General features: G+C 42.2%; 1 protein-coding gene across 4 annotated transcripts in view; it reads left to right on the top strand.

Moving 5' to 3' along the window:
* The first annotated feature begins 11273 nt into the window (after window positions 1-11273).
* The window catches only part of cadm2b (cell adhesion molecule 2b), a 520268-nt gene continuing 507577 nt past the window's right edge, over window positions 11274-23964 (top strand). For 2 of the 4 annotated variants that reach the window (XM_036965373.2, XM_090224114.1), the window contains exon 1: window positions 11412-11861. In XM_036965373.2, coding sequence (XP_036821268.2) covers window positions 11801-11861 — 61 coding nt within the window. In that variant the 5' untranslated portion in view covers window positions 11412-11800. Of the gene's footprint in view, window positions 11862-23964 lie in introns of all 4 variants that reach the window. The other 2 variants (XM_036965372.2, XM_036965371.2) reach the window with 2 other exon arrangements.

Here is a 23964-nt window from a genome sequence, read left to right on the forward strand (position 1 = left end):
CTGTTAGAAAGCAGTTCACTATATAGGGAATAAGGTGCCATTTGCAAAAGTAGTGCACTATATAGGGAATAGGGTGTAATTTGGGACTCGGGAGCCTTCATATCCAGGAACAAAGCATCTCTAAGGTGATATGGCAAGGTAGCGTATGGTTTGAGCCGGGGGCTGGAGTGGTGGGATAGCGAGCCAGGCTCCTGGGCTAAATTGGATGAAATTCTCCCGGCAGCATGTTAAACCATGTGTAAAATCCTCACTATGGGTTTAGAGTGTGATCCCTCGCTGAAGTCATTGCTGTGCCTTCTGTCTCCAGTTGTGGTTGGCCACACTGATTTCTGACTGCACACCAATCTGAGAGGAAGGCTGCTGTCCACATCCCCTCATTACCCACCCCTGCGGCCAGATTTATGTTTTTTTTTTACATCTAGTTATCCCCTCTTTTTGGGTAGGCACAAAACTACCTCCATTCTCCATTCATTTAAAAAAAAAACGGTCCCGGTTACCTTCAGATGAGTCTCGTGACACTTGTGGTGGAAGTAGAACTAAACAGAGAACACCATGGAGTTTGTGAGACTCTCCACGTTCCACACTTGGGTGACTTCAGTTTGTAGTCCAAAACGGATCAGACGCTACAAAACAGAAGTTGGCACATCAATGATATCAACTTCAGACGAGTCCTGTGACACTGGTGGTTGGTCGTAGCCGTTCGGACGCTACAGACGTGTTCGTAAGAACGGACGATTCTCTGGATGTCTAATGGTCTGACCAACACAGGCTGCACCTTCCACTGCAGATACGGAAGATTGCCATAGGTGGATGAGGAAGGTCGCCATAGGCGGATGAGGAAGGTCGCCATAGGCGGATGCAGAAGGTCGCTATAGGCTGATGCAGAAGTTCGCTATAGGCGGATGCAGAAGGTCGCTATAGGCTGATGCAGAAGTTCTCTATAGGCGGATGCGAAAAGGTCGCTATAGGCTGATGCAGAAGTTCGCTATAGGCGGATGCGGAAGGTCGCTATAGGCGGATGAGGAAGGTCGCTATAGGCGGATGAGGAAGGTCACTATAGGCGGATGTGGAAAGTCGCTATAGGCGGATGTGGAAAGGCGCTATAGGCAGATGCGGACGGTCGCTATAGGTGGTAGTGTGGAAGGTCGCTATAGGCGGTAGAGTGGAAGGTCACTATAGGCGGATGCAGAAGGTCGCTATAGGCGGATGCGGAAGGTCGCTATAGGCGGATGCAGAAGGTCGCTATAGGCGGATGCGGAAGGTCGCTATAGGCGGATGAGGAGGATCGCCATAGGCGGATGAGGAAGGTCGTTATAGGTGGATGCAGAAGGTCGCTATAGGCGGATGAGGAAGGTCACTATAGGCGGATGAGGAAGGTCGCTATAGGAGGATGAGGAAAGTCGCTATAGGCGGATGCAGAAGGTCACTATAGGCGGATGTGGAAGGTCACTATAGGCAGATGCGGAAGGTCGCGTGGTGGATTGAGATGCAGCCCATACAACAGATTTCTCCAGCTTAAACTGACTGATTTTGATGGGGATTTAACAAAGTGTTTTACTTAGAGTTACGCACCGGTGGGTCAGTAGACTCCAGAGGGATTTATATGACACTGTACCTCAGTACCTGGTTATATAGCATCTAATGACCTGGTTATATAGCATCTAATGACCTGGTTATATAGCATCTAATGACCTGGTTATATAGCATCCAGTAATATCCAGGTCTGTTGGTACATAATGGCCAGTAGAGGCTATATATTCAGGTCTTTTGGTACATAATGGCCAGTAGATGCTATATATTCAGGTCTGTTGGTACATAATGGCCAGTAGAGGCTATATATTCAGGTCTGTTGGTACATAATGGCCAGTAGAGGCTATATATTCAGGTCTGTTGGTACATAATGGCCAGTAGATGCTATATATCCAGGTTTGTTGGTACATAATGGCCAGTAGAGGCTATATATTCAGGTTTGTTGGTACATAATGGCCAGTAGATGCTATATATCCATGTTTGTTGGTACATAATGGCCAGTAGAGGCTATATATTCAGGTCTGTTGGTACACAATGGCCAGTAGAGGCTATATATTCAGGTCTGTTGGTACATAATGGCCAGTAGATGCTATATATCCAGGTCTGTTGGTACATAATGGCCAGTAGATGCTATATATCCAGGTCTGTTGGTACATAATGGCCAGTAGATGCTATATATCCAGGTCTGTTGGTACATAATGGCCAGTAGATGCTATATATCCAGGTCTGTTGGTACATAATGGCCAGTAGATGCTATATATCCAGGTCTGTTGGTACATAATGGCCAGTAGATGCTATATATCCAGGTTTGTTGGTACATAATATATCTACAGACCTGGTCATAGTACCAGATACAAATACACCTTTTAGAACAGAGGGGATTGTGAAGAGAAACAAACACAGGCATCAGACACACGCCTACACGTTCAAATGATGACACACGCACTCTACACACACGCAGACATGGATTTTGCATTGTACACACAGTGTATGTGATAGTAGAGTAGTGGACGGAGGGCACACGTTTAATGTGTTGTGAAAAGTTTTATGAAATGAAATGTCATGTAATATTTGTAATTGTATATAACTGTCTTAATGTTGCTGGACCCCAGGAAGAGTAGCTGCTGCCTTAGCAGGAACTAATGGGGATCCATAATAAACCCCGGGAAGAGTAGCTGCTGCCTTGGCAGGAACTAATGTGGATCCATAATAAACCCCAGGAAGAGTAGCTGCTGCCTTAGCAGGAACTAATGGGGATCCATAATAAACCCCAGGAAGAGTAGCTGCTGCCTTGGCAGGAACTAATGGGGATCCATAATAAACCCCAGGAAGAGTAGCTGCTGCCTTGGTAGGAACTAATGGGGATCCATAATAAACCCCAGGAAGAGTAGCTGCTGCCTTGGCAGGAACTAATAGAGATTGTTAATAAACCCCAGGAAGAGTAGCTGCTGCCTTGGCAGGAACTAATGGGAATCCATAATAAACCCCAGGAAGAGTAGTTGCTGCCTTGACAGGAACTAATGGGGATCCATAATAAACCCCAGGAAGAGTAGCTGCTGCCTTGGCAGGAACTAATAGAGATTGTTAATAAACCCCAGGAAGAGTAGCTGCTGCCTTGGCAGGAACTAATGGGAATCCATAATAAACCCCAGGAAGAGTAGTTGCTGCCTTGACAGGAACTAATGGGAATCCATAATAAACCCCAGGAAGAGTAGTTGCTGCCTTGACAGGAACTAATGGGGATCCATAATAAACCCCAGGAAGAGTAGCTGCTGCCTTGACAGGAACTAATGGGGATCCATAATAAACCCCCAGGAAGAGTAGCTGCTGCCTTGGCAGGAACTAAATGGGGATCCATAATAAACCCCCAGGAAGAGTAGCTGCTGCCTTGGCAGGAACTAATGTAGATTGATAATAAATACAAATGGCCAGTAGGTACTCTGACATGGTCTGATCATAATGTACCTACAGCCTTGGCCATAGTAACTCTCTACCACTCAGGAAAATGTTCCGAAATATGCGGTTTACCAGAACATTTTATGATGACTTATTGTACTTTCATGTGTTGTTCATGTACTTCAACAAACCCATGCGTCAGATTTCCATTCTAGAATAAGCTGTCAAACTGCAGTTTTTTTTTTATTCATCTTTATTCCTAAGTCATGGGCTCAGCCCGAATGGCACCCTATTCCCTATTTAGTGCACTACCTATGCCAAGGACCCATAGGGAATAAGGGTGCAATTTGGGATGTAGCTGTGGCCAGTGCATTTAGATATGCTGCTATCACAGTTTGAGAACCATCTTGTAATTCCCAATATTTACCTGGCACAGGCAGCAAAGTGAATCAACACGATTTGCCTCCATTTTCTGATCTCCTTCCAGTTCGACCAGCACAGACTTCTGTTGAAAATCACTTTCTTTAACCACGGCCAGCAATGTTTTCACAGGAAGCTTCATGAGAGAAAGCCAGAGAAGGACGGCAATTATTGGAACAGTACAAGCCAGAAATGTTCTTCCCCTGGCTACTGTGTGTGTATCCCGAATAGCTCCCTGTACGGTATAGTGTGCACTATTTTTCACAAGGGCCCATAGTGCTCTGGTCAAAAGTAGTTCACCGTGTAGGTAATAGGGTGCAATTTGGGATACAATGTGTGTGTGTGTGTGTGTGTGTGTGTGTGTGGTGTGTGTGTGTGTGTGGTGTGTGTGTGTGTGTGTGGTGTGTGTGTGTGTGTGTGTGTGTGTGTGTGTGTGTGTGTGTGTGTGTGTGTGTGTGTGTGTGTGGGAAAGGTTTCTCACTTGGATCTGCTGTGTTTGAAGAGATGTTTCACCCAAATTTGATAATTTGTTCATTTCTTTTCAAGCCATCTGGAAGTTAATGTGAGATGATTTTGGCATGCAGTTCAGGCAATGCTAATGTGGGTCTGATTGAACACTAATATTTTGATGCTAAAATGGGTCTCATAGAACCCTAGTGTTTTGATCCTAAGGTGGTCTGATTGAATCCTGATGTTTTGGTGCTAAAGTGGGTCTGATTGAATCCTGATGTTTTGATGCTAAAGTGGGTCTGATTGAATCCTGATGTTTTGATGCTAAAGTGGATCTGATTGAATCCTGATGTTTTGATGCTAAAGTGGATCTGATTGAATCCTGATGTTTTGATGCTAAAATGGGTCTCATAGAACCCTAGTGTTTTGATCCTAAGGTGGTCTGATTGAATCCTGATGTTTTGGTGCTAAAGTGGGTCTGATTGAATCCTGATGTTTTGATGCTAAAGTGGATCTGATTGAATCCTGATGTTTTGATGCTAAAGTGGATCTGATTGAATCCTGATGTTTTGGTGCTAAAGTGGGTCTCATAGAACCCTAGTGTTTTGATGCTAAAGTGGGTCTGATTGAATCCTGATGTTTTGATGCTAAAGTGGGTCTGATTGAATCCTGATGTTTTGATGCTAAAGTGGATCTGATTGAACCCTAATGTTTTGATGCTAAAAAGTGTCACATTGAACCCTAATGTGTAGATGCTAAAGTGGGTCTGATTGAATCCTGATGTTTTGATGCTAAAGTGGATCTGATTGAATCCTGATGTTTTGATGCTAAAGTGGGTCTGATTGAATCCTGATGTTTTGATGCTAAAGTGGGTCTGATTGAATCCTGATGTTTTGATGCTAAAGTGGGTCTGATTGAATCCTGATGTTTTGATGCTAAAGTGGGTCTGATTGAATCCTGATGTTTTGATCCTAAGGTGGTCTGATTGAACACTAATATTTTGATGCTAAAGTGGGTCTGATTGAATCCTGATGTTTTGATGCTAAAGTGGGTCTGATTGAATCCTGATGTTTTGATCCTAAGGTGGTCTGATTGAACACTAATATTTTGATGCTAAAGTGGGTCTGATTGAATCCTGATGTTTTGATGCTAAAGTGGGTCTGATTGAATCCTGATGTTTTGATGCTAAAGTGGGTCTGATTGAATCCTGATGTTTTGATGCTAAAGTGGGTCTGATTGAATCCTGATGTTTTGATGCTAAAGTGGGTCTGATTGAATCCTGATGTTTTGATGCTAAAGTGGGTCTGATTGAATCCTGATGTTTTGATGCTAAAGTGGGTCTGATTGAATCCTGATGTTTTGATGCTAAAGTGGGTCTGATTGAATCCTGATGTTTTGATGCTAAAGTGGATCTGATTGAACCCTAATGTTTTGACGCTAAAAAGTGTCACATTGAACCCTAATGTGTAGATGCTAAAGTGGGTCTGATTGAATCCTGATGTTTTGATGCTAAAGTGGATCTGATTGAATCCTAATGTGTTGATACTAAAAAGTGTCTTATTGAACCCTAATGTGTTTGATGCTAAAGTGGGTCTCACTGATCCCTAATGTTTTGATGCTAAAGTGGGTCTCAATGAACCCTGATGTGTTGTGTTTGATGCTAAAGCCTGTAGTTAAGTAGCTAATGAGAACATCATATTACGTTGGACTGCAGTTACTAATGGCTCGTAGAGAAATCCACTGTCGGCAAGACTTCTCAAACATTACAGGGAAAATATCCTTTGTCGCTGATGATGGACTGCCAGAACACCTACTGTAATCATACTGCTCCACAGCTGATATTAACATCATCGTAATTCATCACAGACAAAACAGTTTAGCTAAGCCAACAACAGACCAAGATCCCCTAGGTACTTTTGTGTTGTGGTAGTCTAAAACACCACTCGGTGCAACGGCGGTCCTCAAAACCGTGTTGTTCAATCAGGTTTGGCATTGAAATGAAACAAATACCTGGAGCAGATGGGTCGCGTACATATTTCAAATTGATTTAATGTAATAATAAAATGTTACTGGAAGCCAGAGGGAAAAGATCAACATAAAGAGTTTTAACCAAGTATTCATCCCGAATGGCACCCTATTCTCCACATAGCCTATGGTTTCTGGTTAAAAGTAGTGCACTATGCAGTGTGGGGGGGGGGGGGGGGGGGGGGGCTGGCCATTTTGGGACGAAGCTCGTCACACATCATTTTGAAGTCAGAGGGTACACAGCCAGTGGTCAGGGATGAGTCGATGAGGAGACGGATTCCAGAGATGGTCTGGACAAGGGAGGAGGTGATGGGGTCGAGCGTGTCAGGTTGTCGAGCGACCGGAACTCACTTAGTTGCAGGATTTCATCTGGAGAGAGCGTGGGGGAGAAAAGAGGTCAAGGGGTAGGGTAGATCTGCATCTGTGTGGGTCCAGTGGACTCAATAGGCTGAGTGAATGAGGAGCGGATGTGGTCAACCTTCTTTTCCAAGTCAATGACAAAAGTCTTCCGCAGAGAGGGAGGAGAGGAAGATGATTTAAGGAGGGATGAGAAGGTGGACAATAGTTTCCTAGGGTTAGAGGCAGAAGCTTGAAATTTAGAGTGATAGAAAGTGGCTTTATTAACAATGGATTCAGTACTAACCCGAAAAACAAGAACTGTAGAATATTACAACATTTTTAGTAACTCTGAGAGTCCTAACACGTTGCAAACAGGGAAACGAGAAGCCGTTTGGTCGATGTCCATTCAGCACCACTGCTACATTGTCAAAATAGAAAGCCTCCAAAATACAATGATTGTGTAATGAAAGCATGCAAATTAGTGCACTTTAACCCGAGATCTGGTGTTTTCAGAGGGTGTTTGAATGTAAACTCGATGTACGTGTTATGATACAAAGAAATGTTTTTACAACAGAATAGAAGTACTCTAAAATACCCAGAGTGGGTCTTCAATCTGAATATTGATGTTTTTTTTTAAGAGAGTATTGTGTCAGTGCATGTAAAAGACAGCAAACAAAAATAAACAAATTGCAGACTGACTCTCCTACAATCATATGGTTAAGACGTGTAAATTATTTAAAATAAACCTAAATATTGATGATGAGTTGCCTGTGAAGACTATTGTTTGTGGAATTCGAGCAACATTTTTTTCAATGGTTTATTTTAGACAGATTAGAAACAGCGTGAGATGGAGAAGGAGTGAACGGCTATGAAAAGCCAACTGACATTTACTCCTGGAGGTGCCGACCTGTTGCACCCTCGACAACCACTGTGATTATTATCATTTGACCCTGCTGGTCATCTATGAACATTTGAACATCTTGGCCATGTTCTGTTATAATCTCTACCCGGCACAGCCAGAAGAGGACTGGCCACCTCTCATAGCCTGGTTCCTCTCTAGGTTTCTTCCTAGGTTTTGGCCTTTCTAGGGAGTTTTTCCTAGCTACCGTGCTTCTACACCCGCATTGCTTGCTGTTTGGGGTTTTTTAGGTTGGGTTTCTGTACAGCACTTTGAGATATCAGCTGATGTAACAAGGGCTTTATAAATACATATGATTTGATTTGATTTGAAAGTGGGACCGACGGAAGTGGAAATTGAACCACTGACTTCTGGTGCAGTAAACTGGTACATTTAATTGGAATTGCATTGGACATTTGACACACTTAATCACATAGCCACAATGTAAAAATCAATTCTGAGGTGAAAATGAATACATGTACAGTTGACTTCGGAAGTTTACATACACCTTAGCCAAATACATCTAAACTCAGTTTTTCATAATTCCTGACATTTAATCCTAGTAACAATTCCCTGTTTTAGGTCAGTTAGGATCACCACTTTATTTTAAGAATGTGAAATGTCAGAATAATAGTAGAGAGAATGATTTATTTCAGCTTTCATTTATTTTATCACATTCCCAGTGGGTCAGAAGTTTACATACACTCAATTAGTATTTGGTAGCATTGCCTTTAAATTGTTTAACTTGGGTCAAACGTTTTGGGTAGCCTTTCACAAGCTTCCTACAATAAATTGGGTTAATTTTGGCCCATTCCTTCTGACAGAGCTGGTGTAACTGAGTCAGGTTTGTAGGCCTCCTTGCTGCACACACTTTTTCAGTTCTGCCCAAAAATGTTCTATTGGATTGAGGTCAGGGCTTTGTGATGGCCACTCCAATAGCTTGACGTCGTTGTCCTTAAAAGCCATTTTGCCAAAACTCTGGAAGTATGCTTCGGGTCATTGTCCATTTGGAAGACCCATTTGCGACCAAGCTTTAACTTCCTGACTGATGTCTTGAGATGTTGCTTCAATATATCCACATAATTTTCCTACCTCATGATGCCATCTATTTTGTGAAGTGCACCAGTCCTTCCTGCAGCAAAGCACCCCCACAACATGATGCTGCCACCCCCGTGCTTCACGGTTGGGATGGTGTTCTTCAGCTTGCAAGCCACCCCCTTTTTCCTCCAAACATAATGATGGTCATTATGGCCAAACAGTTCTATTTTTGTTTCATCAGACCATAGGACATTTCTCCAAAAAGTACGATCTTTGACCCCATGTGCAGTTGCAAACCATAGTCTGGCTTTTTTTATGGCAGTTTTGTAGCAGTGGCTTCTTCCTTGCTGAGCGGCCTTTCAGGTTATGTCAATATAGGACTCGTTTTACTGTGGATATAGATACTTTTGTACCTGTTTCCTCCAGCATCTTCACAAGGTCCTTTGCTGTTGTTCTGGGATTGATTTGCACTTTTCGTACCTAGGAGAAAGAACGCGTCTCCTTACTGAGCGGTATGACAGCTGAGGTCTTGGCTGATTTCTTTTGATTTTCCCATGATGTCAAGCAAAGAGGCACTGAGTTTGAAGGTAGGCCTTGAATTACATCCACAGGTACACCTCCAATTGACTCAAATTATGTCAATTAGCCTATCAGAAGCTTCTAAAGCCATGACATAATTTTCTGGAATGTTCCAAGCTGTTTAAAGGCACAGTCAATTTAGTGTATGTAAACGTTGTGATACAGTGATTTATAAATTAAATAATCTCTCTGTAAACAATTGTTGAGAAAATGACTTGTGTCATGCACAAAGTAGATGTTGTAAACAACTTGCCAAAACTGTAGTTTAACAAGACATTTGTGGAGTGGTTGAAAAATGAGTTTTAATGACTCTATCCTAAGTTTATGTAAACTTCCAACTTCAACTGTACTTAATAAAAAATACATATTTTCAATGATTTGTCAATAAAACAGAATAAATCCGACATAATATGTTACTCAAAATCGGTCTTCTGTCATGATACCCAAAGCCTGAGAAAACTGAGTTATTGAACTGATTGGAAGTCTGATTCTAAACTCCTTGCGCTTCCTATCTTGACTTATCTGTGTTTTTAGAGGATTATGGGTCATGTATATTATTTTACATAATGTTGTATGCATGCTTGAAGGAAGAAAAGTGTGCTTCTTTATTAGTAGTAAGTAGCTTGTTATGCCATGAGTTGTAATGATGAACGGATATCAAAACCATCAGACAAAATTCAGTTCAATGATTTAGACGATCCGTTCACCACATTCAGAACTTTTCATGGTAGAGGCAAATACAGTATCCTGCCACACTTGTTGTATAACCTCTAGTCACTGTCGATGGTTGGAGCACCGTGCTCAACAATGCCAGCCAAAAATGGTTAAAACTGGCAAATGATCAGATACATAAACCAATGTTAACCATTAGAATATTCCAGAAGGAGTCATTTAATTCTTCACTAGACAGGAGGTGAAACACCATCCTAGCGTTTAGAAGCTATAGAGGGAGAGAGAAAACGACACCAAAAGAGAAGCTATCTAATTCTTCACTAGACAGGAGGTGAACCACCATCATAGTGTTTGGAAGCTATAGAGAGAGAGAGAAAACGACACCAAAAGAGAAGCTATCTAATTCTTCACTAGACAGGAGGTGAACCACCATCATAGTGTTTGGAAGCTATAGAGAGAGAGAGAAAACGACACCAAAAGAGAAGCTATCTAATTCTTCACTAGACAGGAGGTGAACCACCATCATAGTGTTTGGAAGCTATAGAGAGAGAGAGAAAACGACACCAAAAGAGAAGCTATCTAATTCTTCACTAGACAGGAGGTGAACCACCATCATAGTGTTTAGAAGCTATAGAGAGAGAGAGAAAACGACACCAAAAGAGAAGCTATCTAATTCTTCACTAGACAGGAGGTGAACCACCATCATAGTGTTTAGAAGCTATATAGAGAGAGAGAGAAAACGACACCAAAAGAGAAGCTATCTAATTCTTCACTAGACAGGAGGTGAACCACCATCATAGTGTTTAGAAGCTATAGAGAGAGAGAGAAAACGACACCAAAAGAGAAGCTATCTAATTATTCACTAGACAGGAGGTGAACCACCATCATAGTGTTTAGAAGCTATAGAGAGAGAGAGAAAGCTTATCTTTTGGTGACGTTATCTAATTCGGTACTAAACAGAAACACGAAACACCAAATGAGTGTTTTGAACCTTTTTTAAGGTAGGTCTCCCAGTCCCTGGCAAGGTGTTACACAACATATGACTAACTGTTGTTATAACACACTATGTCTTGCGTTTCAAAACATCTCAGGATGATGTGTTTCAATACTCCAGTAAAGTTAAGCTTTCGTCTCATTTTGCGTTGGCGTATAATCAGTTGCCACTAGTTTTTTATATATATATATTTTTACAAAGCACTTCATTTTAACAGTGTACTAACTAAACCTGCCAGGGACTGTAGCCTATACTACTAACTGAACAGAATAACTGTTACATTAGAGAGCCTCTAACAGTCCTAACACATTACAAAGAAGATAACGACGAGCTGTTTGGTCGTTGTCTTTTCAGCACCACCTCGTGCTGAACCAGCGAGGCACTCACTGTACATTATACTAACCGAACCGAATAACTGTAGAATATTACAACATGTGTAGAGTCTAAAACAGGCATGCACCTCACATTAGAAACAGCCCCGGGTAATGATTGTGAGAATTTGACCGTGCTGCCGGAGCTCCCTGGAGTAATGTCTGGGTGTTTGCCATTGGTGAAGCGTCTTTATCAGTTAGAGAGGCGTGGGCGGGACTCTGCGCACTCGCTCGTTCTGCATCTCGACAGAAAGGTAATAAGCTGCACTTTCTCTGCGCGAGGAGAGAAGCATCTCTCGTTCTCTCTCTCTCTCTACAGTCCCGGTGGTACCGTGTAAAGGCACACTCTAACTAACGGCAATAGGCTACTGCTACAGCCCGAGGATCTGCCCGAGTACAAAGGGAGTTGACTTACTTTGCATTGACAGCAGAACTGAGTTCCGTCCCTACGTAGACTAAGGAGCCTATGAGATTCTTCTCAGGTTTCAGACTGCAAGCGCACCTGGATAAACCCGAGAGCTTCTCCAGTCGAAAACAGAAGACAACGTGAGGCCAGCATAGTTTGCTGCTGAAGGAAGCGTTAAGAATATGATTCTCCAACGGCACTTGGTGTTCCTCCTGTATAGCGTCTGTGGAATCGCCTCGAAAGGTAGGCTGGCTAAGCGCTGGAAACATAAATATGTTTAGTAGCCTAGGTTATCCTATAGCTCTGTAGTCTACATCTAAACCCGGGCGTGGTGAAGAGACTTCACGAGGTGTAAGAGTAACAGTCTCCCTCACGTCTTGCTCAAGTGTGTGGAAGTCATGAATATATGTCGTTTCTGTTTTGAGAATGGGTCAGTTTTGTCGCTTGAGTGTTTTGGGACGTAGGATTGCGCTGTCGATGGTGAGGGAACATGGTGATGGTACAGCGCAGGAGTAAAGTTCTGCGGAAAAATGCGAATTCTTCATCACGGAACCATCACGGAACCACAACGGTGGTGGTGGTGGTGGTGGTGGTGGTGGGCATAAGTTACGATACACCAACTTGGATGGTATCCCATGTCTTTTGCGTGCACAGCAAGGAACAGCTAGATTTCAAGGTGTAGCATACAGTAGGCTACTTAACAGGTTATGGGGTGTGTTAAGGTCAATGTAAAGACATTGGGTTGTAACCTATTTTGTGTACATCAAATTCGGTTATAGATATTTAATACACTCAATAAGCGTATAATATTGTTATAACATACGGATATATTATTAATAGATTGAATTTGATACGAATGACAAATGAGACACTATTAGACGTGATTTTCCATCTATGTCTGAAAACATGAATTATACTATCCAATGGTACAGTAGGCTCACAAGCTGGTGAACTAAATGTGAGATGTTCATTATATAGATGTATATTTTGTGCTGCGGGCGGTGGGGCAGCAGGTTGGCTATATCTTGGGGTCTTGTTTGACTAGAATATACGCGTTTTAATCCTCTGATCTGAGGAGTTGTTTTTCAAACACAGGTGGAGGTTATCGGTAACAGTTTAAACCACGCTTGTATATTATAGCCTATCTTAACTGAAATAAATATGTTATTTCAGCCACATTTGGAGCTGCGTTAATTGGTAGCCTAAATGAAATGATTAAATGCCATTGTTCACATTTACAAATGTGATATTCAGTAATTAGCTATTCCTTTTTTTTGCGGCATTTCTGTCCACATTCATAATGTAGCCTACTCACTGTAACTTCAGATAGGAGAGAAACAATGGATGGATGAAGTAGCAGGCAGTATCGTATTTTAGTCACATAAATTCCCCAACTCCCCACGCAGCACGCCCGTCCCGCAGCCACCGCCCTGTGCTGTGCCACTGCGCGTGGGGTGACGCCGATGGAATGAACAAGTCCTCTTTTTCCCGAGGCTCTCTGATGTCGTTTAGTGTATAGGCTATAGTCTAAGCCCTGCAGTGTATAGGGTACACGCCCAGCAGGCTACTATGAGTCACCCTGTGACTGTCATTACACAAATATAGGATGCTGGCTACTGTTTAAAAAAAAAAAAAATTTAAGGGGATTTTTAAGGGGTGGGTATCGCATCAACTTGTTGTATACCTATCTAATTAAGGAAATAACTCCTACACAGTAACTCATCCCTGACAGCCTGACTTCAATATCTTTATTATATTATTTTCTATTCTGTTCTGTTCTCTTCTATTCTATTATTTTATATTCGATTCTATTATACTCTATTCTATTCTCTTCTATTATATTATGCTCTATTCTATTCTATTCAGTTCTATTCTGTTATATTATGCTCTATTCTATTCTGTTCTATTATGCTCTATTCTATTCTATTCTATAATGCTCTATTCTATTCTATTATATTATGCTCTATTCTATTCTATTCTATTCTATTATGCTCTATTCTATTCTATTCAGTTCTATTATGCTCTATTCTATTCTATTCTATTATGCTCTATTCTATTCAGTTCTATTATGCTCTATTCTATTATATTCTATTATGCTATATTCTATTCTATTATGCTCTATTCTATTCTATTATGCTCTATTCTATTCTATTCAGTTCTATTATGCTCTATTCTATTATATTCTATTATGCTATATTCTATTATATTATGCTATATTCTATTCTATTCAGTTCTATTATGCTCTATTCTATTCTATTATTTTATGCTATATTCTATGCTATTCTATTATATTCTGTTCAATTCTATTGTATTATGCTCTATTATGTTCTATTCTGTTCTATTCTATTCTTTTCTCTTCTCTTCTATTATGCTCTATTCTATTATGCTCTATTCTATTCTATTCTATTATGCTCTATTCTATTTAGTTCTATTCTATTCTATTCTGTTCTATTCTATTGTATTACATTCTATTTCATTTTATTCTGTTTTATTCTAGTCTATTATATTATGTTCTATTATTAGAATAGAACAGAATATAATAGAATATATTGCAATATAATATAATTGAACAGAATATAATATAATATATTGCAATATAATATAATGGAACAGAATATAATAAGCTATATTCTATTATATTCTGTTCTATTCTGTTCTATTCTATTCTGTTCTATTCTATTCTGTTCCATTCTGTTCTGTTGTAATATATTCTATTCTGTTCTATTCTATTCTGTTCCATTCTGTTCTATTGTAATATATTCTATTCTGTTCTATTCTATTCTGTTCCATTCTGTTCTATTGTAATATATTCTATTCTGTTCTATTCTGTTCCATTCTGTTCTATTGTAATATATTATATTCTGTTCTATTCTATTCTGTTCCATTCTGTTTTGTTGTAATATATTCTATTCTGTTCTATTCTATTCTGTTCCATTCTGTTCTATTGTAATATATTATATTCTGTTCTATTCTATTCTGTTCCATTCTGTTTTGTTGTAATATATTCTATTCTGTTCCATTTGGTTCTATTGTAATATATTATATTCTGTTCTATTCTATTATGTTCTATTGTAATATATTATATTATGTTCTATTCTATTCTGTTCCATTCTGTTCTATTGTAATATATTCTATTCTGTTCTATTCTATTCTGTTCCATTCTGTTCTATTGTAATATATTCTATTCTGTTCTATTCTATTCTGTTCCATTCTGTTCTGTTGTAATATATTCTATTCTGTTCTATTCTATTCTGTTCCATTCTGTTCTATTGTAATATATTCTATTCTGTTCTGTTGTAATATATTCTATTCTGTTCTATTCTATTCTGTTCCATTATGTTCTATTGTAATATATTCTATTCTGTTCTATTCTATTCTGTTCCATTCTGTTCTATTGTAATATATTCTATTCTGTTCTATTCTATTCTGTTCCATTCTGTTCTATTGTAATATATTCTATTCTGTTCTATTCTATTCTGTTCCATTCTGTTCTGTTGTAATATATTCTATTCTGTTCTATTTTAATATATTATATTCTGTTCTATTCTGTTCTATTGTAATATATTCTATTCTGTTCTATTCTATTCTGTTCTATTATAAACTGTTCTATTATTTTCCACTCTATTCTATTCTATATTTCCTATGCTATTATATTCTATATTGCCTATGCTCTGCTGTTCTATATTTCCTATGCTATTCTATTCTGTATTTCCTATGCTGTTCTATATTTCCTATGCTATTCTATTCTTGCCATTACTTTTCTACCTAGATCTTCAGTAGTTCTGGAGTTTGGTAGTTTAGTAGTTTAGTTGTCTTCTTATAATGAACTATTTGAGAATGATGTCAAGGCTGATGTCGAGGCTGACGTCGAAGGCTGATGTCGAGGCTGATGTTGAGGCTGACATCGAAGGCTGATGTCGAGGGTGACGTCGAAGGCTTATGTTGAGGCTGATGTCGAGAATGATGTTGAGGCTGATGTCGAGGCTGACGTCGAAGGCTGATGTCGACGCTGATGTCAAGGCTGATGTCGAGAATGATGTTGAGACTGATGTTGAGAACGATGTTGAGGCTGATGTCGAGGCTGATGTTGAGAATGATGTCGAGGCTGATGTCGAGGCTGACGTGGAAGGCTGATGTAAAGAATGATGTCGAGGCTGATGTGGAAGGCTGAAGTAAAGAATGATGTCGAGACTGATGTCGAGGCTGATGTCGAGGCTGATGTCGAGGCTGACGTCGAAGTCTGATGTGCCCTATTCTTTATCTAGTGCACTACCAGAGCCCATTTGGCAGTGCAGACACTGACTGTCACCGGTAGAAAATACCTCAGCAGTGTGTAGATTAATTAACCCCTCCAAGACTCTTTCTGTGCTCCATTACTAAACTTAGTTCTAAACAGACCGGCTGTATTGGTCCATCCATACCATCTCCCTATCTGTCAACATGCCTCTCCAGTACATTCTGAGCACCCTGTCCGTGTTCCACATTTGTATTCAAATTTATTATGGATCCCCATTAGCCAAGGCAGCAGCTACTCTTCCCGGGGTCCAGCAACATAAGACAGTTACATACAGTTTAAAATACTACATGACATTTACATTTCACGACACCTTTACCCAACACATTCAGTGTGCTCGCTCAGGCCACCACTCCACAATCACATATTTACAATACAACATCCATGTGCCTGTGTGTGCGTGTCTCTTCACAGTCCCCGCTGTTCCATAAGGTGTATTTTTATGTCTGATTCTACTGCGTACATTGGTTACCTGATGTGGAATAGAGTTACATGTAGTCATGGCTCCGTATATTACTCTGCACCACCCATATTCTGTTCTGAATTAAAGGGATTGTGAAGAGACCTCTGGTGGCATGTCGTGTGGGGTATGCATGGGTGTCTGAGCTGTGTGCTAGTAGTTTAAACAGACCTCTGGTGGCATGTCGTGTGGGGTATGCATGGGTGTCTGAGCTGTGTGCTAGTAGTTTAAACAGACCTCTGGTGGCATGTCGTGTGGGGTATGCATGGGTGTCTGAGCTGTGTGCTAGTAGTTTAAACAGACCTCTGGTGGCATGTCGTGTGGGGTATGCATGGGTGTCTGAGCTGTGTGCTAGTAGTTTAAACAGACCTCTGGTGGCATGTCGTGTGGGGTATGCATGGGTGTCTGAGATGTGTGCTAGTAGTTTAAACAGACCTCTGGTGGCATGTCGTGTGGGGTATGCATGGGTGTCTGAGCTGTGTGCTAGTAGTTTAAACAGACCTCTGGTGGCATGTCTTGTGGGGTATGTATGGGTGTCTGAGCTGTGTGCTAGTAGTTTAAACAGACCTCTGGTGGCATGTCGTGTGGGGTATGCATGGGTGTCTGAGCTGTGTGTTAGTAGTTTAAACAAGACCTCTGGTAGCATGTCGTGTGGGGTATGCATGGGTGTCTGAGCTGTGTGCTGGGAGTTTAAACAGACCTCTGGTGGCATGTCGTGTGGGGTATGCATGGGTGTCTGAGCTGTGTGCTAGTAGTTTAAACAGACCTCTGGTGGCATGTCTTGTGGGGTATGTATGGGTGTCTGAGCTGTGTGCTAGTAGTTTAAACAGACCTCTGGTAGCATGTCGTGTGGGGTATGCATGGGTGTCTGAGCTGTGTGCTAGTAGTTTAAACAGACACCTTGGTGCATTCAGCTTGTCAACACCTCTTACAAAAACAGGTAGTGATGAAGTCAATCTCTCCACCACTATGAGCCAGGAGAGATTGACATGCATATTATTAATGTTAGCTCTCTGTGTACATCCAAGGGCCAGCTGTGCCTCCCCTGTTCTGAGACAATTGTAATTTTCCGAGGTCCCTCTTTGTGGCACCTGACCACACGACTGAACAGTAGTCCAGGTGCAAAAAACTAGAGTCTGTAGGACCTGCCTTGTTGATAGTGTTGTTAAGAAGGCAGAAACTAGGGTCTGTAGGACCTGCCTTGTTGATAGTGTTGTTAAGAAGGTAGAAACTAGGGCCTGTAGGACCTGCCTTGTTGATAGTGTTGTTAAGAAGGTAGAAACTAGGGCCTGTAGGACCTGCCTTGTTGATAGTGTTGTTAAGAAGGTAGAAACTAGGGCCTGTAGGACCTGCCTTGTTGATAGTGTTGTTAAGAAGGTAGAAACTAGGGCCTGTAGGACCTGCCTTGTTGATAGTGTTGTTAAGAAGGTAGAAACTAGGGCCTGTAGGACCTGCCTTGTTGATAGTGTTGTTAAGAAGGTAGAAACGAAGGTAGAAACTAGGGCCTGTAGGACCTGCCTTGTTGATAGTGTTGTTAAGAAGGTAGAAACTAGGGCCTGTAGGACCTGCCTTGTTGATAGTGTTGTTAAGAAGGTAGAAACTAGGGCCTGTAGGACCTGCCTTGTTGATAGTGTTGTTAAGAAGGTAGAAACTAGGGCCTGTAGGACCTGCCTTGTTGATAGTGTTGTTAAGAAGGTAGAAACTAAGGCCTGTAGGACCTGCCTTGTTGATAGTGTTGTTAAGAAGGTAGAAACTAGGGCCTGTAGGACCTGCCTTGATGACAGTGTTGTTAAGAAGGTAGAAACTAGGGTCTATAGGACCTGCCTTGTTGATAGTGTTGTTAAGAAGGTAGAAACTAGGGCCTGTAGGACCTGCCTTGTTGATAGTGCTGATAAGAAGGTAGAAACTAGGGCCTGTAGGACCTGCCTTGTTGATAGTGTTGTTAAGAAGGTAGAAACTAGGGCCTGTAGGACCTGCCTTGTTGATAGTGTTGTTAAGAAGGTAGAAACTAGGGCCTGTAGGACCTGCCTTGTTGATAGTGCTGATAAGAAGGTAGAAACTAGGGCCTGTAGGACCTGCCTTGTTGATAGTGTTGTTAAGAAGGTAGCAACTAGGGTCTATAGGACCTGCCTTGTTGACAGTGTTGTTAAGAAGGTAGAAACTAGGGCCTGTAGGACCTGCCTTGATGACAGTGTTGTTAAGAAGGTAGAAACTAGGGTCTATAGGACCTGCCTTGTTGATAGTGTTGTTAAGAAGGTAGAAACTAGGGCCTGTAGGACCTGCCTTGTTGATAGTGCTGATAAGAAGGTAGAAACTAGGGCCTGTAGGACCTGCCTTGTTGATAGTGTTGTTAAGAAGGTAGAAACTAGGGCCTGTAGGACCTGCCTTGTTGATAGTGCTGTTAAGAAGGTAGAAACTAGGGCCTGTAGGACCTGCCTTGTTGATAGTGCTGTTAAGAAGGTAGAGCAGCACTTTATTATAGACAGACTTCTCCCCATCTTAGCTACTGTTGTATCAATGTGTTTTGACCATGACAGTTTACACTCCAGGGTTACTCCAAGCAGTTTAGTCACCTCCTATGGGTCCTGTTTAAAAGTAGGGCCCTATATAAGGAAAGGGTGCCATATAGGCTGTAGTCATTGAGTCTCAAAACCTTCATGGCAAACAGAGTTAAGCCTATACTGTATCAGACAGCCAGGTCACTTCCCCTCATTCTCTCCTCTCCCAATATAACTCTGTCCAACATTTAGACAGACTCCGATTTTGAAATCCTTTGTATTATACATTATTCCAGTCAGTATGTGGGTTTCTTCTCTGAAATCCTTGAGATAAATACAAATTGGGCCCAGGGGAAAGTGAACCCCAAAACGTCACAGTGCTTTAAGGTGAGGCTGGAGGGAGACGAGGGGAGACGAGGGGAGACGAGGGGAGCTGGTGGGGAACTGAGGGGAATACATGGTTGTGTCTCTTGTGGCCTGCGGAGACAGAGACTGATCTGAGCCTTGCTGGTATACTGTTGCAGATAGAGAGAAGCTGAAGGAAGGCAGACAGGAACACACAACCCCCCCCAGACACACAACCCACCCAGTCACACAACCCCCCCCCAAACACACAACTCCCCCAGATGCACAACCCCCCCCAGACACACAACCATCCCCCGATCCCCCCAGACACACAACTCCCCCAAACAAACAACTCCCCCAGATACACAACCCACCCAGTCACACAACCCCCCCCCAAACACACAACTCCCCCAGATGCACAACCCACCCAGTCACACAACCCCCCCAGACACACAACCCCCCCCCCCCGATCCCCCCAGACACACACACACACACACACACACACACACACACACACACACACACACACACACACACACACACACACACACACACACACACACACACACACACACACACACACACAGAGAGAGAGAGAAACACACAGTGTGTACCACGGCATATCAATAACCCTGTCTGTCTGTCTGTCTGTCTGTTTGTTTGTTTGTTTGTTTGTTTGTCTAACATAACATCCATGTTGAGTGCTCAACCTGGATATTAGTCTACACGGAGACAGGACCCCTCATCCTGGATGTTAGTCTACATGGAGACAACACTCCTCATCCTGGATGTTAGTCTACACGGAGACAGCACTCCTCATCCTGGATGTTAGTCTACATGAAGACAGCACTCCTCATCCTGGACGTTAGTCTACATGGAGACAATGCTCTTCATCCTGGATGTTAGTCTACATGGAGACAGGACCCCTCATCCTGGATGTTAGTCTACATGGAGACAGGACCCCTCATCCTGGATGTTAGTCTACACGGAGACAGCACTCCTCATCCTGGATGTTAGTCTACACGGAGACAACACTCCTCATCCTGGATGTTAGTCTACATGGAGACAGCACTCCTCATCCTGGACGTTAGTCTACATGGAGACAACACTCCTCATCCTGGATGTTAGTCTACACGGAGACAGGACCCCTCATCCTGGATGTTAGTCTACATGGAGACAACACTCCTCATCCTGGATGTTAGTCTACACGGAGACAGCACTCCTCATCCTGGATGTTAGTCTACATGGAGACAACACTCCTCATCCTGGATGTTAGTCTACATGGAGACAGCACTCCTCATCCTGGACGTTAGTCTACATGGAGACAATGCTCCTCATCCTGGATGTTAGTCTACATGGAGACAGGACCCCTCATCCTGGATGTTAGTCTACACAGAGACAGGACCCCTCATCCAGGATGTTAGTGTACACGGAGACAGGACCCCTCATCCTGGATGTTAGTCTACACGGAGACAACACTCCTCATCCTGGATGTTAGTCTACACGGAGACAGGACCCCTCATCCTGGATGTTAGTCTACACGGAGACAGCACTCCTCATCCTGGATGTTAGTCTACATGGAGACAGGACCCCTCATCCTGGATGTTAGTCTACACGGAGACAACACTCCTCATCCTGGATGTTAGTCTACACGGAGACAACACTCCTCATCCTGGATGTTAGTCTACACGGAGACAAGGCTCCTCATCCTGGATGTTAGTCTACACGGAGACAGCCCTCCTCATCCTGGATGTTAGTCTACATGGAGACAGCCCTCCTCATCCTGGATGTTAGTCTACACGGAGACAGCACTCCTCATCCTGGATGTTAGTCTACATGGAGACAACACTCCTCATCCTGGATGTTAGTCTACATGGAGACAGCACTCCTCATCCTGGACGTTAGTCTACATGGAGACAATGCTCCTCATCCTGGATGTTAGTCTACATGGAGACAGGACCCCTCATCCTGGATGTTAGTCTACACAGAGACAGGACCCCTCATCCAGGATGTTAGTGTACACGGAGACAGGACCCCTCATCCTGGATGTTAGTCTACACGGAGACAACACTCCTCATCCTGGATGTTAGTCTACACGGAGACAGGACCCCTCATCCTGGATGTTAGTCTACACGGAGACAGCACTCCTCATCCTGGATGTTAGTCTACATGGAGACAGGACCCCTCATCCTGGATGTTAGTCTACACGGAGACAACACTCCTCATCCTGGATGTTAGTCTACACGGAGACAACACTCCTCATCCTGGATGTTAGTCTACACGGAGACAAGGCTCCTCATCCTGGATGTTAGTCTACACGGAGACAGCCCTCCTCATCCTGGATGTTAGTCTACATGGAGACAGCCCTCCTCATCCTGGATGTTAGTCTACACGGAGACAGCACTCCTCATCCTGGATGTTAGGCTACATGGAGACAACACTCCTCATCCTGGATGTTAGTCTACATGGAGACAACACTCCTCATCCTGGATGTTAGTCTACATGGAGACAGGACCCCTCATCCCGGATGTTAGTCTACACGGAGACAGCACTCCTCATCCTGGATGGCTATAGTTTATTCTTACATGTTCTATGTTTGAGCCGCATTTGAAAGCAAAAGTCCAATTGAAAACATTATTGGCATTGTGGAATTAGATGTTCATAAGAGCAAGCTAGGACTGATGGTTTCGTTAGCTAAACTAGGAAGTCTGTTGGTTTTGTTACCAAGGCAACTACGGTAGCTATCTAGTAAACGTGCTACCTACCTCAGTGGATGTCGAACATTTCTACCTGCAAATGAACACATTTTTAGCAGCCAATGTGTTAAATTATAACCATGGTTTATATAAAAGGGCATAGTCAACGAGGGGCTCTATGCGTTCTCTGGAAAATAATGCAAATGCCTGGAAGGTTAGTTCCCCTCCGCTTCCACGTTGTTCATTATTTTACATAGAGCGTATAGAGCCCCTCATTGATTATTCCTTACAAGGCCGATACTTGATTTGATTTGATAAAGGCCAAATACTTGAACAAGGCCAAAACTTGATTTGATTTGAACAAGTCCAAATACTTGAAGAAAGCCAGTACTTGATTCAATTTGATTTGAACAAGGTCAATACTTGATTTGATTTGTACAAGTCCAAAAACTTGAACAAGAGATGCCCTATATGAGCCCCCCTGCATTTTACTGAGATATTATTGACTCTCTTCATTGAGAATCTGCAATGTAGTCTGATGATCCGTAATCTTCTCATGACAAGGAGACAGTTACTGCTTACTGTTATCATTGATAACCATTGTGGGTTAGGGTCTCTGGGTGTGTCCCAAATGACAAGCTATGCCCTACTGTATATATGGCACTATTTTTGACCAGTGCAAAATGGGCCCTGGCCAAAAGTAGTACACTTCATAGGGAATAGGGTCCATTTGGGACACATCGGTGTGGGCACGCTAGAGTTTCTTTTGAAGCTGTCATCAATCATTTTGCAGAGATGTTTAATTTAAAAGGGACATTGTGTTCCTGACTGGTTTTTGATGGTGCTGTGTGTTCCTGACTGGTTTTTGATGGTGCTGTGTATTCCTGACTGGTTTTCGATGGTGCTGTGTGTTCCTGACTGGTTTTCGATGGTGCTGTGTGTTCCTGACTGGTTTTCGATGGTGCTGTGTATTTTCCTGACTGGTTTTCGATGGTGCTGTGTATGTTCCTGACTGGTTTCTGATGGTGCTGTATTTTCCTGACTGGTTTTCGATGGTGCTGTGTGTTCCTGACTGGTTTTTGATGGTGCTGTGTATTCCTGACTGGTTTTCGATGGTGCTGTGTGTTCCTGACTGGTTTTCGATGGTGCTGTGTGTTCCTGACTGGTTTTCGATGGTGCTGTGTATTTTCCTGACTGGTTTTCGATGGTGCTGTGTATTTTCCTGACTGGTTTTTGATGGTGCTGTGTATTTTCCTGACTGGTTTTTGATGGTGCTGTGTATTTTCCTGACTGGTTTTTGATGGTGCTGTGTATTTTCCTGACTGGTTTTCGATGGTGCTGTGTATTTTCCTCAGAGGATGAACTGTAAGTGGATGTCTTCCGCACAGGGAAACACATTGACGTGGCTGTTCTCTTGAAACAATGCTCTCTGATGCTTCGTTCTGGGTTCCTCATTATTGTTACGGCTCGGCTAATCTCCCCTTTTTTGCTGTTTCCCAAATGGCACCAAGGCTGGTCAAAAGTAGTGCACTATATAGGGAGTAGTGTGCAATTTAGGAAGCAGCCATCGATACTTTAGTTACTTTCTGCATTATCGTCTCAGCCATCAATTCCTCTTCTAAAGTTTCATAATGCTATTTTTTTGAGCATCGTACAGTTATAGTTTTGTGAAACATCAATAAGATCTCTATCAGGTTGTCAGGGCGGACAAGAATTTGATCTCTGCCTGCATTCCCGTAAGGATCTGGGGAAAAGTCTCTATATATATTCAGAAACCTTCAGAGCCTTCAGAAAATATTACTACCCCGTGACTTATTCCTCATCTTGTTGTTGTTGTTGTTGTGGTTGCAGCCTGAATTCAAAATGGATTAAATATTTTGTATTTATATTTCTCTCACACTTTTATTTCTCTCACTCATCTACACACAACACCCCATAATGACAAAAGTGAAAACATGTTCTATAGATTTTTTTTGTTGTGTGCAAATTTATTGAAAATGAAATACAGGAATAATCGAATTTACTTACGTATTTCACACCCCCTTTGATCATC

Source organism: Oncorhynchus mykiss, chromosome 27 (assembly GCF_057628025.1).
Source record: "Oncorhynchus mykiss isolate SJ-2025 chromosome 27, ASM5762802v1, whole genome shotgun sequence".
NCBI lineage: Eukaryota > Metazoa > Chordata > Actinopteri > Salmoniformes > Salmonidae > Oncorhynchus > Oncorhynchus mykiss.